The sequence below is a fragment of the Candoia aspera genome, chromosome 5 (assembly GCF_035149785.1).
Source record: "Candoia aspera isolate rCanAsp1 chromosome 5, rCanAsp1.hap2, whole genome shotgun sequence".
In the NCBI taxonomy this organism is placed as follows: domain Eukaryota; kingdom Metazoa; phylum Chordata; class Lepidosauria; order Squamata; family Boidae; genus Candoia; species Candoia aspera.
In genome coordinates, this window is record NC_086157.1 from 109,351,095 (window position 1) to 109,370,325 (window position 19,231).

Genomic DNA, 19,231 nt, shown 5'->3' on the forward strand with positions numbered 1-19,231 from the left:
TTTTCTACACACGTTATGCAATGCCTTTCTTTCATCCACATTTTTGCCAAAGCCATTCTCTTGAATGATCTTCTTTCTCATCCACATCCTCATTCACTTCATTGTTCCATCAAGAATCGTTCTTCAGAGTTTCATTAATGGAACTCCACACTCCTTGGTGGCACTCCATAACCCAGTGTTTCTCAACCTGGGCAGCTTAAAGATGTGTGGACTTCAACTCCCAGAATTCCCCAGCCAGCATGCTGGCTGGGGAATTCTGGGAGTTGAAGTCCACACATTTTCAAGTTGCCAGGCTGGAGAAACACCGCCATGACCAAATTCTCTTCTTCCCAAGCAGCTTTCACATTGTCTTTCCTTACATCTACTTTTCATTCATTCTGTCTGAAATTAATCTCTCTTCTAAAACATTATACAGGTCGTTTAACCCTCACTCTTGTTTCTTTCTCTTCTTTTTCTCCCGTGTTCATTTTCCCCCAAGATCTGCTCTTGACCATCCTACCAAATAATGGTCTGCCCCACCTTCTGAACCTCTCCTCATTCTTGTATCTTTCACAAATTCTCTCAATTTTTCATCATACACAAATATACCAAATATGCTTTTCAATTCATTTTTTCATATATGTGCATGACTACATTGATGGCTTATTCAAAACTAAGCAAACTTTTTATTGAACAGTTGCTCACCAATCATCATACTTACTTATTTTTAAATCTTGGAAGGTCCCAATCGCTCGTTCCATGTTCTCGCATCTCTTTTCCGCTCATTCATTTATGTTGCCTAACAGAATAATTTTCGCCCTGGATTGAATTCATTCAGTGAATTCATTCATCAATTCAGTTCATTCACAATTTTGCACAGGTTTTCTCAACATTCATCACTCCATGTTCTTCCATTATCACCATTCATTGGAGTATAACATATACTGCATGTATCACAAACCTAAAGATTTCTGTTTTCATACACATCCTAGGTACTCTAACATTCTAACCTACATTTTAGCCCTTTCATTTATAATTGAACCTCCATCTTCACTTTTGTGCATGAGTTCCCCAACTCCGCTTCAGAGTCAGGCCACCTTCAGTCAGATTTCTTACCTCCCTCCCATTTCTCTTAGTTTCCCAAATACACAACACACCTCTTTTTTATTTCATTGATTAATTCATGTTCTTCACCATCAACACCTCTTACATTCCAAGTCACAGTCTTCTCCATGCCATAGTCATCCCAGATGAGCCTACAGGTACTGAACTTCCCTGCCTATCACAGTTTGTCAATTGAGGCTTTTTTCTACAATCTTTTACTAGACTCTGAACAAATCACACCTGCAGTGAAGACAGCCAAGCCACTGATACCAACCGTAGTGTATATTTGCAGAGAGAAAATAATAACCGCAAGCATAAACAACACAATCTACTTGCTTGCCACCAGGATTAATAGGTTCCTTACAAAAGTGAAGGCAGAAAATATGGCTATAGTTTGATAATTATTTAAATCATTTTACACCATTTTTAAAGGACTATTGTTTTCAAAGGTTAATAAGTATCCCTATCCCATTTAAAAACCACAATATAAAGAAGCTGAGAAGGAAACAGAATAGAGCAAACACAGACCCAAGTTCTAATTGAACATTGTATAACATTGTTTTAAGTATTTTTTCTCTAGAAAAGGCTGAAGCAAGTTCCTTGCAGCTGCTCCTATTCTGGCTGATTGTCAGCCATACCAGATGGACCAGACAGGAAACATGACCAGATGAGCTAATTCTACTTTATTGTACAGCTAATTAACAGAATCTTGGATTTTATTTCTATTTTTATATTTATTGTCTACTTGTAATTGTATTTGTCATGAGTACTGATGGTGAGCAGGAGGGGGCCCCTATCCAGGGGGAAAAACGCACGCGTGGTTTAGAGGCTTTGAACTTTCCTTCGAAGAAACCCAGAGCAGACCTGCCTTGATTCTTGGGTTTAGCTGTGTGGGTTTCCCACGGCCTTTAAGTCTGGCAGGATTTTCTATCTAGTAGAGTAGGACAGTTAAAGGCAAAACTGAAATACTTTGGCCACATAATGAGAAGACAGGACAGCCTGGAGAAGATGTTGATGCTAGGGAGAGTAGAAGGCAAAAGGAAGAGGGGCCGACCAAGGGCAAGATGGATGGATGATATTCTAGAGGTGACGGACTTATCCCTGGGGGAGCTGGGGGTGTTGACGACCAACGGGAAGCTCTGGCGTGGGCTGATCCGTGAAGTCACGAAGAGTCGGAAGCGACTAAACGAATAAACAAGAGTAGGACAATAAACACTAGAAACTCAAGCTACTGTCCCAGTGTGGTTCTTCACTCTAAGATAGGACAGTATTTTTATATAATGTATTTATATTGTATGCCTATTGTTTTACTGATTATTTTGTTGTAAACCGCCCAGAGTCCCTCTGGTGGGAGGAGATGGGCGGTCACAAATTTGATAGATAAATAAATAAATAAAGCCTTGCAAGTGTGAAGGTGCAATTCTCCCCATCTCCTTTATACCCCGAGAACTTAGGGATAATCCCTTCTGAGCCTCTTGCTCCACCCACTATCCAGCTGCGGGCTCTGCCCTCTCTTATCTGATCCTTCTCTAGGCAGCATCTCTTTGCCTCATCTCCCAAGGTCTTTCCCACATACCATTATACTGATAGATATTCTCAGGGCAGTCTCCTTATGCAATAATCTTTCTGGAAGGTTGGAGATGCCATTTCTTGGTGTCGTTCAGTTTCCTTCCTATAGGTGAGCCAAAACAGAATTGACCTTGAACTCTACAATCCTTGGTTTTGGTTTTTGGAAGAGCTTACCAACTCAACCCCGTTGTCATGAGTAATGACGGTGAGCAGGAGGGGGCCTCTATCCAGGGGGGAAAACGCATGCATAGTACTGAGGAATTAAGCAGCCATTCAAAGAGACACAGATCAGGCCCACCTTAGCTTTTGGGGTTTATATGTCTGGGTTTTTCCCATGCTTATTCAGTTTGTTAGGATTCTGTTTATGTAGCAGTAATAAACACTAGAGAACTACTCCTCGTCTCAGTGTGTGTCTCACTGTTAGGACACCCGTATCATTGTGGAAGAACATAGACCTGGCCTTGGGAAGGGGAAAGAGAGCAATAAATTATTAATGGAAAAGATGATTCTGTCCTGAGAAAGGGAAAAGCATGAGAAAGAAACTTTAAAAAAATAAAACAAAACACTACCTTGCCTTGATTCTGTTTCATATAAGATTCAGTAGAGAGAAACGATGACAGGCTTTTGAGGTTTTCTTATTCTACCTTACAAAAATAAAGAGCATTTTCCGAATCCCTACCTGTGCCTGTTTCTTCACCGTGATGTCCTCAGAGGGCTGGCTAATCATCTCATCAGCAGGCAGTTGGTGAGCAAGGGGACCTTTTCACTCCTGATACTTAAGTCATAGGAGTTTCCATTCGGAGAGATCCAGCTGACTTCTTTTTGGCATACTTTTAAGCAATAGCTTAAAAATACCCCATAAAAGATGTGAATTTTGAAATGACTTGTAATGCACATTCAGTCATCAATAAACCTTCAATTGCAAGAGACAGTATAAGAGTTGCATTCACTTTAAAAACTAGTCAGGATTGGGCAAAATTCCAAGCACAAACCTTAATACTTAAGATATGCTGTTTGTGATTCAGGAAGATGATGATGATGATAATAATAATAATGTTGTTAGTTGCCATCAAATTGTTTACGACTCATGGCAACCCTATGTATAACAGAACGAAAGGCTGTTTGGTCTTGTGCCATGTGCCTGACTGTTCCCATATTTGCATCCATTGTTGCGGTGATTGTATCAATCCATCACATTGAAGGTCTTCCTCTTTTCTGCTGGCCCTCGACTTTACCAAACATGATGTCCTTTTCAAGTGATCAGTCTTTCCTAATGATGTGCCCAAAGTATGAGAGTCTAAGCCTAGTTATCTTTGATGACTAATCGCAAAATAGTTAAACACAGAAATGCCGAAGCATCTTCGGGGGTTATTTAGTCAAGCAAGATTTGAGCAACTGGGCACAGTGGGTAAATATGGGAGGTTTAACCAAGTTCCTTACAATGAACGTACTAGTATTTGTGGAGTTCCAGAGATATAGGACATAACACATATATTATTTGAAAGTCAACTGCATAAGAAAGAGAGAGATCAATATCGTGGACTGCACATTGGATGATCCTTACAATAAAATAGCATATTTCATGTGCGGTCAGAACCCAAACATTGCACATAACACAGCCCTTTATCTGAACCAAACAGTACAATTGAAAATGACATATGTGGATCTGCTTGGGGTAAACTGTAGGGATGACACAGGAGTATGATTTGCTTTTCCTTTCAGTTCTGCTTTTTACTGTTTTACACAGTCTTATTCTTCTTCTGTATTTTGTATTCTGTTATGGCCTAATGGCTAATCAATGAAGTATTGTTATTGCTGTATTAATAACCAAGATTCACTGATAGTTTTCTCTCTCTCTTTTAAAATAACCTAAATTGGTAGCCTCCACCGCCTGTAATGGCAGCAAATTCTGCAGCTTTACACATTTTGTAAAGAAGTCTTTCCTTTATCAGGTCTGAATCTCCCCACATATAGATTCAGTGGCAGATCCAAAGAACATTGTTGATTTAAATTAATTTTTACTGGAAAAAAAATTACAGAATAAAAACAAGGAAAAAGAAAATAAAGGAAAAGAAAAGTGGTGACAAAAGAATAGAGAAAGGAAAGGAGAGAAATAGGGAAAAAAAAGAAAGGAAAAGTTTTAAAAAATGGCTTCCAATCTTCTTTACAGCATTATAAATCATTCGAATTTTATTCTAAGGTTACATCATAGCTCCCTTCTTTCCATAATCTACCCTTTCTCAAAGGTCTAACATTGTGAAAGCAAGAAAACTTTACGCTTATAGTTTTAAACTGATTTAATATTAGTTGATATTTTATCCTTTTTTAATATGACGAACTGTTTATTAAAAGTGTTTAATAAATAAAAATAATCCAAAATTTTGGGACAGAGCGAACTGGCTATAAACATCTGGGTGAGTACTAGATACTATAGCAGTAAAGATCTCTCTGCTGCCATCTACTGGCTGTATGAGTTTATGCAGCTCAGATATTGTAGCCTCACAGAAGCTGAATTGGGAAGGTACCCTTCTCATATGACTAACCAGTGAATCAAGCACATGTATACAGAATATGAGCATCTTCTCCTGATAATAGAAGTATACAGAAAAATAATTTCACACTCCTCTAGGTAAGTGACATTTGCGGTTTTCATAGAGTTTGAATTTGTTCTTATTGGGTCTTCTAATCTCCCTCAAGGCACAAATGACCAGGCTCACATTATCCTACTTCAGACATATTATGTGAAGACATAGCTCTCTAGGGAAGTCTGCAATGCTCGGAACGGTAGAAGGAAATAGAAGAGGACAGCCAGCAGCAAGGTGGATGGACTCAATTATTGCAGTGATGGGGGCAGCGTTGGAAGACCTGAAGGACCAGGTTGGGCACAGATTCTCCTGGAGAAAAATCTACCTATGTGGTTCTGAAGAATCGACACCGGCTCGATGGCACGCATTCCATCAAAACAGGTCCTCTAATTTAAGAAGCCTGCCAGCCCAGCACAACATATTGCCGAGTGCAATAATTCAAGAAGGGCTCCTAACAGCTGCAAGCACAGTGCATGGAGAGTTAATTGGCCTATTTATTGCATATAATTGTGCACATTATTATAATTAAAGAAGCATTCCTTTTATGGTTGCTATGCAGCTTTCCAGCCTTTAAGGTGGCTGTTGGGGGAAGAATGGGCGAATGCAGAGAGAAGTAAACAATTATGCATCTGTTAGCTGACATTCTTCCACTTCGCCTCCAGAGACTGAAAACAGTTACACGTTGCCCGTTATTTCCACAAAACTCTTAACTGCTGTAGGAGAAAAGATAGTGGGTTAATTTAAGGGAAAATCTTAACATGGGAAGCTTTCCTTATATGCTTAATGAATTTCTTTTTATGTTTTAATTACGCTTCAGTTGTCATTGGTATTTTATTACTGTTAGCCGCGCTAATGGCCATTTTGAATGGAGAGAGAGAGACTATAAAAGTAATGAATAAATATTTTATTTTATATTTTTATCCCACATCTCTCATAATGGGTTCAGGGTGCTTTATATAATAGAAACCCTGCATGGCAGTTCAGACTGAGGGTTACCACCTGTCCCAAGGTGGGAACGGAAACCCCAGGGATCTGGGTTCTATAAGAATTCCCATCCCCATTCCAAACATTCCCCCAGACCTGCAAATTGGACCAAAACTAATCCATCCAAACTTGGCAGCAGTGTGGCTAAATATCAGTGGTGTGATTTGGGGCTTAAAAACTCAAAACTAAGCATGAATAGCACAAGCTTCTTGTTGGAGTCATTCACAGATTTGAAGTAAAACATCAATGTCTCACAGCCGTTGTGGTGTGTAAATCACGACATGCCTTAGTACAGTGTTTTTCCAACTTGGCAATTTTAAGATGTGTGGACTTCAACTCCCAGGATTCTCCAGCCAGCATGCTGGCTGGGGAATCCTAGGAGTTGAAGTCCATATATCTTAAAGGTGCTGAGCTGGAAAAACACTGCCTTAGCACAATGCTGATCTGGACTGTTGTGGCTCCTTCAACAAACCATTGCTTAATGCAATGAGGTACTACAGTATTCCCAGCAGCTGACAGTGCTAACACAATGGGCAAGAAGTGCCCAGGTAGCTTTGTCTGTGCTAAGAATTCTGGGAGTTGTAGTCCAGCATGCCTGGATGGCACCAGGTTCAAGAACTCTGCCCTCTGTAACCACAGACCACACAATATGTATGCCTAATATACAAAACTCTGCTTGGCAGCTTGAGAGCTGGTAATTGTTGACAGCAGTATGCCAGACGGACCAAGGATATGACTCCTTAGCGGGCTGCTTTCTAAAGTAAGCATAAAGGTGCTTGTGAGGTCAAGCATTCAGTCACTCCTCCTGGTCCCTTTACTGTATATATGTTATAAAAACCCTTTTTGGGCAGTTTTTACAATCCACGGTAACATCCTTGTCAAAGCCGCATCTTGTGTGATTTAGGTATTTGAGTTCTGAAATGCACAGGAATTCTTGCTCAACTCATAAAAGCCAAAAGGAAGCCTATGATTTAGAGGCTGAACATGCAGCTTCATAGCCCCACTAAATTCATATGAGTAGTGACTGTCTAAGGCTAGAAGCTCAGCAGAATTAAATCATTAAATGTGAATATTCTTTTTCCTGTATTATTACCCAATATTATTTCTAACACGGTTTGCAATTCTTTTCCAACCCTGCCCCTGCCCCCATTTAACTGGCAAGCACTGTCACAATTCCAGATCCGTGCACGTACTTAAAAAAATGTATGCCAGAAGTGCTTCAGACTGTAGTCAAGCAGTATGAAAAGCAGATGCTACTGCTTTAAAGTTTGCATTCATTTCCATTAGTGCATTTCTTAAAGCAGCATCATCTTTTTTTTAGCAATGTAAGAAATGGTCACACAGAACTTACTGAAATTGGTTCAAAAGATCAACCATTATTTGGAGGGCTTAAAAAGATGATTTTACAAAGGGAAATAAACAAAACATGAAAAGCAAGGCCAGGCCAGCTTAATAACCACATTTGGGCAATCCCAGACTCTTTTCCATATATTTACTCTGCATTTGTGAAAAGGAATGCAGTCTTAATCATAAACTGTGCCCTAGCTCATGTAACTTTGCAGCTGTTCTAAAAGGCCTAAGACCCATGTTTGTCACGAACAAAACATGTGAGCTTAAGGCCATGGCTATATCAGGAGCACAATTCACAGGAAGCTTGAATACCTGAAAATGAAGTATTGCATTTCTGTTGCAAAAACTCTGCTGGAGTCTCTAAGGCAGTTTTCCAGCTGTGCCAATTTCCAGGTGTATGGACTTCAAATCCCAGAATTCCACAGCCAACATGGCCATTGATGAGAATTCTGGGAATTGAAGTTTACAGCTTTGGAAGTTGCCAATGCGAGGAAACACTGCTCTAAGGCTTCTGCAGGAGAACCCAAGTGGATTGTGGTTGAGGGCCTCTGCCTGATTTTAAATCTATCTTGCCTACAGAGGGAAAAGCTTTAAGCTACTTCCCATATCAGAAAAAAATGTTCTATCTGGAAGTTCTCAATGGTTGACAGCCACAGTTGCCCTCCATATAGCTTGCACCCCATCCTGACTGTTTCAACAGATTTGGTGTGAGCAAAGAAAAATAGGGTAAGCCGATATATGTGAACCGGTCTGCTTTTCATGCTGACGAATGCAGTGATTCATCAAATGTATATGAAGGTCAGTCCAACTTCATTAACTCTGAATTGTTTAAAAACCAAATAATGTTCACATAAAAAAAAAAAAAATCACTGGGGAAGCAAAGCCACTTCTTCCTTGACAAAGGTTCTGGCCATAGGCTAGCCTAACTACTGTTGTGCTCAGCTCTTTAGCCAAGATTTGCCCTTTACCACCCTGTGAGGACTCGAAGTGGTCACTGCTTGGATATCAGTTTCCACAATCTGCAACAAACTTAAGTTATAAAGCAACTTTCCCAACATCCAAAATGGCAACCATCTCAAGTCTGCACAACAGGATATGTGACAAAGTTCCACTGAAGAGCTACACACAGACCTGGGAGTGGCTCTTAACAAGCATGCAAATACAGCCAAGTTAACCATGTTCCACAATTACCATGTCATGGGAAGGAAGCCAGCAGGTGCTTTGTGGCTAGCTCTAAGAGGCTCATGTGGCCATCCCTGGACTTACTCTGTTGTAAACTCACTTAATGTGGCTTTAGGAGCAGATAGAGACACAAAGACCAGACCAGAAATGGAAGGGTTTTACAAAGTTGGAATGTGATACTTGGTACTGCTTACACAAAACCTTGTATTCTGAAATAGCTGCTCAGTTTTCTTAAAGCACAGTTGCTCCCACTGCAGGGCTCTGGTCAATTAAAAATACCTAGCTGATTCCCTCTGATATGGGACAATTCATACATTCTCTGCAAAGAGAGGTTCTCACTGACGTGAGTGTGCCGTAAAGACAGTCCCGGACAAGCTCTGTCAAGGCAATCTTCCCCAGCCATCCTCCATAAGCACTGGGGCTACAGCTCCCAGATGTCCCAGGCAGCATGGCCTACTGTTGGGAATTCTAAGACTTGTAATTCCAACACACATGGAGAAAGCTGGATTAGAGTCAGAGGTTCTACCACTTAAATTAAGAGTAGGGAACTTGTGGTGCTCCAGTCATCGCCTCATCAGTTCCCACTGATATCCCTCACTACTGACCAGGCTGGCTGGGGCAGCTGAGAGATGTAACATAGCAGTTCTTTGAGCTCCCTGGATTATCCGCTCCTGCCTAAACTGGACGTTCTCCTCTTCCCCAGCAGTTCACGAGGCACCTTTCAGCAGAAGCTAAAACATGTTCTCTATGGTTAAAAAAGTATTTCTGGCTTCCTCATGTCATATGCTGCTGCTCAGTTTGGATAATCAAATGCAACTGTCTTTTTGCAATAGCAGTGTTGAGGTCCCACAGAAACTCCAGCAGCAACCCCTTCAGCAGATTCTCCATAGGTACAAATTGCAAGACCTGCTGCGGAGACTCGGAGTCAAGCAGAGTCCTCATAAGTTTATTCAGCTGCTCCAGGTATTGGAACACGGAGCCTGGAAGACCTTGATATCCAGCACAAAGCAACACAGCATTGGTCCTTAAAGGCTGAGATGATGTGGGGCAAGCAAAGGAAATGCGCTGGAAGCAGCTCTGCAATATGAAGACCAAACCAGCCATAAAGCGTGTGAAACAAGAAAGAATAGGCAAAGCCAATGCATCTCCTTTCTGAAGCTGAGGAAATACACCCAAGAGGCGTTCTAAAAAATGCAGCTGATATTTTGGTTCTCCATCGTGCAGTAGAGAGCAGCTAAAAGCCAAGAGAGATGCTGACTCCATGTTTTTAACTTCCAAGCCAGACCTACTTTCATCATCACAAAACATTGGGAAACCTAGAACCAAGCACTTTCTTGGGCTCGTGCAATCTTTATCTGGAAACTGTTCATGACATTCCATAAGTTCTGATAATTCAGATAGCACCGATGATGCTGTAAGAACACAGCAAAACTGGCATTCAGTATATGTCGTTCTTATAAGGTCAGCATTAATAGCCTGGCCAACTAGAGACTTTTCAATGGCTTCGTTGAGGCTTTTCAATACCTCACCGTCACAGAAGGGGGAAAATTTAACTCTTGGCAATCGCTGGCCTTCCAGGATATACCATAAACGACAGTCGAAGTTGCCAGATGTGCCTTCTAAAATACAGCCCTTCCCAACATTGCTGAGAACGTGTTCATCAACCCACTGGTTAAGGCATCCCTTTACCACCTTATCTTCCCATGACAGGGACTCCAGCAGTTTTCTCTCATTGTAGGTGCAGAAATATTTGTTCCTCTGTCCAAACCATTTGGAATTCATGCTATAGCCAGCGAGAGGCTTCTTCACAAGCCAGTTGTTCCGGGCAATGGGTTTTAATTGGAATCTCTGCAAGAAGAATTCCACAGAACAGTCCCGCAAAGCATTTAGCCTGGCCTGCTCTACCTGGCCCATACAGTCAAAGAGTCGGAGGTTCTCCGAAATTGTCTCTATTTGGTGCTTGTGAAAGAATAAACAGCATTCTTCGTGGGCTTTAAGAAAAGACTCTGGAATTAAGTGCTGGGGAAATAGAGCTTTTGCCACCAGTTCTGTCCCAAAGTTCTGCATCATCTTAGATAAGATGAAGTGAATGGCCTCCCTCCCCAAATAGCGTAGGCAAACCACGTAGACCTCGGAGTTCCCAGCTTTACTAGTAGCAGGTTTAAAAACATGAACTTCCTCAAAGGAACAATTGAGTAGAAACAGCAGATTAACCGAACAATGTTCAAACAAAGTGAACATCTTCAGAACGAAGGAGCCCCCATGACCCAAAGTCATTAAAGCAGTGACAGTTTCACAGTAATGCAATGGGGAAACTAGGATCTCTTGCTCGCCTGGATTGCCTTGGCAATCAAAACTCCCATCAGAGGTGACCAAATGAACGATGGCCATGTTGCTTATGAAGTGCTGCAGCCCTGTAAGGTGTTTCAGGCTCATGACATCCCCGGTATTCTCTGGACCAAAATACCACCAGGGCAAAGTGTTGGCAATAAGTCGGTCATCCATAATCATCATCAGGGTATCATTCGCTTCATGATAAGGATTCAAGGTATTGGCGACCCAGTTCCAATCACACGGGATACGGTGAGATTTCAGATAATGGTTGAGGCTGGCTATAAAGGCACCAGGTGCCTCACATAAATGAACGGAGTTGAGTTCGCCATTTTGAAGAGCATCACTGGGGAGGAGAGGAAAGCTGCACAGGATCTCATGGAATTTGCACCAAGCCTGAGTGCATAACTCCGCATTGACCGCTTTCTTGATGTGGGCAATAATTTTCCCTGCTTTGTTGGTGAAGGAGGTATGCTGATGCCACTCATCCAGCTGCTTATCGCTGAGTTTGTTCTTGACTTCATTCATGGAATCCTTGAGAGCAACAAGAGAACTGAACGCCTTGTGATTGGAGGTAAAAACCTGGCTGGGATCAGGCAACTGCCATTCATTGTTGGGTGGTTTGGTATACAAAAATGTCTTTGTAAACAGTTTTTCAATTTCAGCAATGATATCTGTGCCAAACTGGTCAAGATTTGTAGACTGCTCATCATACACGGTCTTCTTCTGTTTGTTCATTTTCAGATCCAGGAAAATCTAGAAAGAAAAGGAAGAGTCTAAAAACCAAAGAAATGAAGTCATGATCTACGAACTAAATAAAACACTTCCTTAATATTTCATTTTGTGCAAAAAAAAAAAAAAGAAAGAAAATACCCCTATGCTGAGCATTTTATCTTACAAGAAAAGATAGAAACAAAAATACAAAAACCTGTAGCCCAGTAATCAGGCAGATGAGGTGTTCTTGCCATCCTCTTCCTACTCAGAACAGTTTTCTCCAATCTATGTATTAAGGTTAACAGGTCCCAGTATTTTAAGTACTGTGAGTCAAGGATAGCAATGAATTCTGGAAGCTGTAGTTGCAGGACACATAGAATATACTTAAGTTGGAAGGCTGACCCTGAATGACAAGAATGTTGAGCACCAGAAAACTCTGTAATCCTCTAGTGAGAATTAAGCATTTATTCTCAACGTAAACAAAACTTATCAGACCTCTATTTTTTCCTTTTAAAAAAATGGAAATGGAGGTGGAAGAGAAAAGGGAATTATACAAACATTGCAGATACTGACTGCAATTTTTTACAAAACTTTGTAAAGCCCTAGAAAATAATATGTTTTATATACAATGAATAGAACCAATATCCATGGTGGACAATCAAGCTAAAAGTATATTGAAGTCACCTCAAGATTTAGAAGCATTTAAATTTTCTCACTGAAATAATGTGATTCTCAAGTGATTAAGTTGATTGAATTATGCACAGGGTATGTCACATGGCAACAGAGGCTAAGTAACCAACCAACTTCCATTTCTTCAAGAGGTTCCAACATCAAAGAATTTAAAAGTAAAATGTTGCCAACTGGGATGACAGGGGAAGAAGAAATATTTGTGACTAAATGCAGGTTGTTGTTGTGGATGTTAGTTGCCAGGGTTACTAATATTAAATGAAAAATGTTAAATGAAAAAAAAACAGAGGGCAGTTTATTTATAAGAAGACACAGAGCACTGCTCCTAACTCATTGTTTAGAAAACTTTTCCAGCATTTTTACATAATGGTTCAGATAACAACAAAAAAAAGTCTCATCCTTTCAGCTATTTAAAATAATAGGGAACAACATTCAGGGAAGTGATGCTCTGGTAATTGATATTTCTCTTCTCTTCTCTCTTAAAAGGGTATTCACAGCTCACTGATTTAAAATTTCTGTAGTTTCCATGATGCTTCATATTTAAAATGGCGAGTCTTTCCATTTGCTTCCAGAATGCTTTCAAAATAAAGATGAAAATCTATAAAACCTTATCAGGACATAGATCCCACTGAACTCAATGAACTTTATTTATAAGTAGACATGGAGTAGAATACTATGCATGTCTACTTAAACATAGCCTTCATAAACTCAGTGATTTACTCACAGATAAATGAATTGTGGTTTACTGCAAGTAGATTTTTTTGTTTAAGTACCCACCTTTTAGAAGTAATGCATTGATTAGTGCTCGGAACCCGGCTGCAAATGCTGTAGGTAGGTCCAAATTCTACCTATTACAGAGGAGAATTCTAAAGTTTCTGCAAGAAATAATCAATCAGTTTTTCCTTTTATAATATATAAACTTTGCTGCAATGGGCTTTTTATCACTGGTTTATTGATTGGCAGCACCAAACTGACCCTCTCTGATATCAAAAAGATAAGTAGGGTGAGACCTGGTCAATACCTGATGAGAAACTAACAGGAAATACCAGGTCTGTAAACTAGATTGGGAAGTTTAAATAAAAATCAGAAGGCAGATCAATTTATCTTGTTGCCCAGGAAACAACATGAAGTTGTCCATGAAATCACCAGCAGCTCAGCTCAACTCAAGGAAACTGTCTTTTACTGATTCACTTTCAACTGAAAGCTTTTAAGGCAGCTAACCAAAGTGGTACCATATTATAAAACCAATCAAAAACCTGGTAATGGCACAGCAAATTTAGAAATGCATCAGTACCATTGCAAAGAGCAGAACCATGGGAAGGAAAAGAAGCATGATCAGAACCATCCTCAAGTCACAAGAGGCATTTCAGCCAAGATCTAAAAGATAATAAAGAAGTCCGCGGCTGCAGTATCAATGAAGGAGAGGAGCGTGATATCCACTCCCCAATTTCAGACAGAAACAGCACATGAAATAGTCATAGCAGCAGCAGCAGCGGACTAAGAGATGATTTTTTTCTTTTTAGATTTTACCCCTCTGGCATACCATGATGGGGGAAAGGTTAAGCATGTTCTGGCTGGGGATTATGGGAGGTATACCGGAATGGGGAACTCTGGCCTATAAGCCACGACAAGGTAATGCATGGCATAGCTTCGGGGAGCCCCAGATAGATGCTCCAACGCACTGGGTTCCCACAGCAGCTGGCCAGATGTCTCAGCAGCCTGTTGGAGAACAGAAAGCATCTCTTACAGGTAGAAAGTTTAGATATATATGAACCAGCCTATCCTACAAATATGGTTAACCCTCTTTGACGTCACTCAATCCACCATTAACTGAACCCCTCTTAGCCTTTCTAAACCTGGCAACTTCCAGAAGTCCTCAACTTCAGCTCCCACCGTTCCCTGTCAGCAGGTCCCACCCCCCCACCTAGGGCAGAAAAGTTCAGAAGAAAAAGCTATTTTACAATTTCGCCTTCTTTAAAAAAAAATTCTTACAATCACTCTCAGGCTAAACCCTTGTCCAACTGATACACATGCGCATTTCCGCCTGCTCAGCGCCCCAGTTTTTCAGCCTTTTGCGCGCATGCGTACCTAAGGGAGGAGGAGGAGGAGGAGGTCGTTGCGCACGCGTAATCTGGAGCTCGTTGTTAGGCCGTAACAAAAAATGTTGTTGTTTGAACAGAAGCACATGCGCAAAACGACTCTCTGCCGCGAGAGCCCTCCCGGGGTCCCGCTGCTTCTAATTGGACGAGAGGCTAGCGAGGCGGGAGGGCGCGCGTTACTAGCGGGCAGTTGACGGAGCGGATGTGACGCAGACGGAAGTGGCTTAGCAGAAGCTGTTTGAAGAGGTGCCCTGACGGTGAGGGAAGAGCGTGGGATGCGGTGCGTACGCGGGCCTGCGGTCCTTTTGGGGTTGAGGAGCGGGGACCCCGGGACCGTGCTCGGACCCTCTCTGAGCGGCGACGTTTCTTCGGTGAACCTGGGGCAGTCCCGTTGTCTCAGGCTGGACTCCTCCACAGGATTGTTGTGAGGATAAAAGTCGGAGGGGGTGTAGGAGTTCCCTCTTAAGCTCCTTTTGGGGAAAAGGGGACGTAAATAGAAGACATAACGAATACCGGCCTTGCCTTATAAGAGTGTGGGACTCACCCCGGTTTACCGTGCAGTGGCTGGGGTGACCGCAGGAAATGGACCAAATTCGGTAAACCGTGTGCAAAAGGATCACGGGGTTACCGCGAAGGAAAAGAAAAACAAGAGGTTTTCCTGGAAGTCTTCTGCTAAATTTAGTTGATGATGATGATAGTAGTAGTGGTAGCAGCCATTGTGGTCAAGTGGTTAAGATGTTGGAGTGTTGTCATGGAGACCCAGGTGCAAGTTCACCAACAGCCTTGGAAATTCCCTGTATGATTTTGGGCTGCTCCTCCTCTCAGTTCAACTTACCTCATGGGGTTTATGTTGGGAAAAATGGGAGGAGGGAGCCCTGTGTATCCTCCCTGGAGCTCCCGGAGGAAAGGTGAGATATAAATCTAATAAATGAAACAATATGCACAGAGTTTCTTAAACTAAACATTAATACAAGTGTCATTATTAAATTAGGGTTGAAACATGAAAATAATGCTGTAGGTGTTTTAGTTTTTTGAGAAGACGTCCCTATAAGTCGGTTGCTTAACTGAGATTTGTGTCATTGTCAAGACCCATGTTCAAAGTTGTGATGATGCTGAACAAGTGGTACTTCGGTCTGTTGCAGCGCCCCTGCAGTCACATGAAAGCGATTCGGGCGCTTGGCAACCAGCTTGCACTTAACAATGGTTGCAGTGTCCTGTGGTCACGTGATCACCATTTGTGATCTTCCCTGCAATCTTGTTGGAATGCTCTGAATGTGTCAAATACTCATTAAACAAGATCTTGAGAAGTTTATTGATTAAAGGGTTTTTTTTGAAAATCTATCCATTGGTGCCCTCTTCAGCAGCTCTTTTGAAGCTGTGGATGCAGCTTTTTTTTTTTTCTTTTAAACCTATGTGTTAAATGATCTTGTGCCCATGTATCCAAGGAGTATTTGCGTCGGAGGTGAAATTGTGGGGAACATATGCTTTAAAATCCATGTGTCCTTGCAATGCTTTTAAATTGTGTATGGTCTTTGCCATCCTCAAAAGCTTTGTTTTTTAGAACAGCATTTCTATGCCTTGTACTTGAAATGAGAAATTTGAAAACATGAGAGTATGCCTGAAAAACAGAATAGAAATACACTACCTAATTCGTTACCCCCACTCCTTATATTCTCATTGTTTCATTTTTATGTATATTTAATACTTTTAAAAGCATTTTGTATGAAAGGTCAGAAGCCTTCTTGCCTTTCTCCCAGATTACCTTTTTTTAATGAAGTAAATGGAGTACTGTGTTTTCAGTGTATTTTTCCTTAGATACAGATGTCCATATATAGCACTGAAGTAGTTGAAAGGTTGTTGATGGGAAACAAAACAATGTCTAGAATTCATTTCATGGACCATAGAAGAAAAGCTATAAATCCAAAAGGTTATAAAACGTGCATATCATTCTTGATACCAATAAAATAACCTTTTCTCCTTTATTATAAACTCCTGTTAACTTTTTAACTGAGATTTATTGAGGCTAAGTATACTTCCATTGTCTTTGGTATTGCAGCGGTGAATAGTAAATGTAGCCAAAGATGAGAAGAAAAGTGGCAGGAAGACTTAGACTTAGTCCAAATGAAGAAGCTCAGCTATTGAAAGAAGAACATGAAAGAAGAAGAAAATTAAGGCTGCAACAGGTGTGTTTGCATTGGCAGGAGTGATTTGCCCTTGAGCAGTTAAATAAGCAGATACTCAGTTTTTAAGTGAGCATATGGCAACAATGCATTCTAGGCAATATCTAAACTTCCTTAGAGTTGCGGAGTTGTCTAGGAATAGTCCTATAAACTCTGCAGTGACCTCTAACCTCTTCCCTGGCTCCCGATTTAGGAGGAAGGTTGGGATTTTCTGTTCACTCTTTCCATGCCAGCCAAGTGTACCACATTTACTGAATTGTAATCAGCAAGTCCAAACACATAGCTTCCAGTTCTGGGAAAGGAATATATGACACTGATTTCTTTATTGCTAAGATATCTGCACAGACTTAAAATAGCAAACCAGATTGAGGCAGAAAGTTAGGATGAGGAAGCAGGGAATTGCTCTTGACCAAAATAAAGGTATTGCATGGCTCAGTTATTTATCTGTATACTGCCTGACTCAACGACTCTGGGTGGTTCACAAGTAAAACATTAAAAACAGTGAAAAAGAAATACAAGAATAGATGAGAATAAGGAGTAAAAGATGATAAAAACCAGAGAGGAATGAAAAAGAGACAGACCCATACAACCCAAGGGAACTTCAGTCACCCTCCCCAAAGGCCTGGGCGAAAAGCCAGGTCTTCAAGATCCTTCATAACACCAGCAGGGTGGGGGCAGGCGCTGACTACAGGTAAGGCATGCTTCCAGGGCCTGATAGATTGCCTTGTTTAATCAAAGGAAGCCAGCACTCTCTAACCCTGCCAGATTGAAACAGCCAGCCAGATACTATGGGAGACAGGTGGTCCCTCAAGTAAGCAGACTGTACACAGCCAATTAAAATAAAAGAACAACTGGACACCAAGATAGAGCAATTGGAATGCATGGTAAAGTCTTCTATAGAATTGTTGACCAACCATGTTTTTTTCCAGGTCAGGGAACAGGAGCGGAATATTGCTTTGCAGATAAGGCAAGATGTAAAGCAGCGAAGAGGTGAACACCTGAATCAGTTGGCAGAAGAACTGGAGGCCGAATGGCAGAAAACACAGGATGAGAAGATTAAAGCTCTGGAAAATCTATACCTGTCAAGTTTAAGAGCTATAGGAGAAGGGCATAGAGAAGCAAAGGAAAATGTAGGTAAATGATTGAGATTGTGTCACTTCCAAAGTTTCCTGCAGATACTGTATATTTTACTAATTGTGTGATTTGTGCAAATTTGTATTGAAAAGTTGGCGTAAACATTTGTTTCACGAGTAAGTTAAGGAAATTTTGTCTTTTTACTGAGGAAATGTATGTGTGAAACAAAATTTAATTAGACATTTGTTGATTTAGAGGAAGCATATGCTGAAGTGAGTACGCTTGAATTATTGAATGTTTTGTGCAAGAACGGAGTTGATATTGGTTGCTGAATGGAATAAGAATGATATATGACAAAGTAAAGCATGCATGAGACTAAATGGAATGCTTGGCAAATGTTCAGCATTGAGCAGGGAATAAGACCATGATGTCTGATGTCCTCTTGGCTTTTAATGTATTTATGGATAAATGTATAAGGAATGCTTACAGTGAAGATTTGAACGTGTGTGTAGTTTTGTATGCTGACCATGGGTTGTGTTTGTTGAGAACCAAATTATTTGCAGCAAATGTTAGGTTGTATGGATCTACAAATTAATGCAACAAAGACCAAGGTAGTTGTATTTGATAGGAAGAATGAAGTAAATGATTCCAATTTACTTATAAATATGACAAATTAGAACAAGTAGATGAAATTTTATACATTGTTAATTTTTTTTATTAAAGATGAGAAGATGAATAGAGAATTTTTTAAGATGTGCAAATGTTGGTAGAAAGGTAGTAGATAGCATGTGTTTTTTGTGAGGAATGTGAAAAGCAAAAGTGTTTGTATATGAGTGTGCTTTTATTTACTTGGTTGTATGGAAGTGAAAGTTGAGCTATGTTAGGAGAACTTGCTCTAAATTGTCACGTTTGTGTAACTTGGAATCATTTACTTCATTTTTAAAAGTAAATTGAATGAAGTGGGAATGGATTATTTAAAAGTGTGCATGGTAGGACTCGTTTTGATAGGGTCAGGAATGAATGAATGAATTGAATACAGAAGTGAGTGTCCAGTATGAAATAAGTATGTTGAGATATGATTCAGTCATACAGTGAGAAAGAAGATTGAGTCACAAAACATGAAGGAAGAGTGAATGGGTCAAGAGGAAGATTGTGAAAGTTTTGGTTGTTTGGAGTTACGTTCTTAGAAAAAGAGAGATGTGAAGTTTAAAGAAAAGCAATGTACGAAGAGGTGAATGAACAAGGTGGAAGCGAGGATGATTTGCAAGAATAAAAAGTTATGGTGAATAATGTTGGTGTGAAGTAGACTAGGCTATATTTCTTCTTTCATTTTTTCTTTATGTCTTGTCTTTTAATTTCTGGCTTGCTAGTTTTACTCTGTTTCTGCCCTTTG

General features: G+C 40.6%; 2 protein-coding genes across 2 annotated transcripts in view; one reads left to right on the top strand and one right to left on the bottom strand.

The window, feature by feature from the left end:
• Positions 1 to 8,893: 8,893 nt before the first annotated feature.
• Positions 8,894 to 13,370, bottom strand: CMTR2 (cap methyltransferase 2). Its single transcript, XM_063305920.1, has 2 exons — positions 13,263 to 13,370; positions 8,894 to 11,840 (listed from the first exon to the last, which is right to left on the bottom strand). The coding sequence occupies exon 2, from the start codon at positions 11,820 to 11,822 to the stop codon at positions 9,528 to 9,530; it is 2,295 nt and encodes a 764-aa protein (XP_063161990.1). The 5' UTR covers positions 11,823 to 11,840; positions 13,263 to 13,370; the 3' UTR covers positions 8,894 to 9,527.
• A 3,251-nt stretch (positions 13,371 to 16,621) lies between these two features.
• Positions 16,622 to 19,231, top strand: part of CEP295 (centrosomal protein 295) — a 40,105-nt gene continuing 37,495 nt past the window's right edge. The window contains exons 1-2 of the mRNA XM_063305921.1: positions 16,622 to 16,767; positions 17,694 to 17,894. Coding sequence (XP_063161991.1) covers positions 16,666 to 16,767; positions 17,694 to 17,894 — 303 coding nt within the window. The 5' untranslated portion in view covers positions 16,622 to 16,665. The remainder of the gene's footprint in view (positions 16,768 to 17,693; positions 17,895 to 19,231) is intronic.

Excerpts from the sequence above, each read along its gene's own strand:
- CMTR2 (XM_063305920.1), bottom strand. The coding sequence starts at position 11,822 with ATGAACAAACAGAAGAAGACCGTGTATGATGAGCAGTCTACAAATCTT.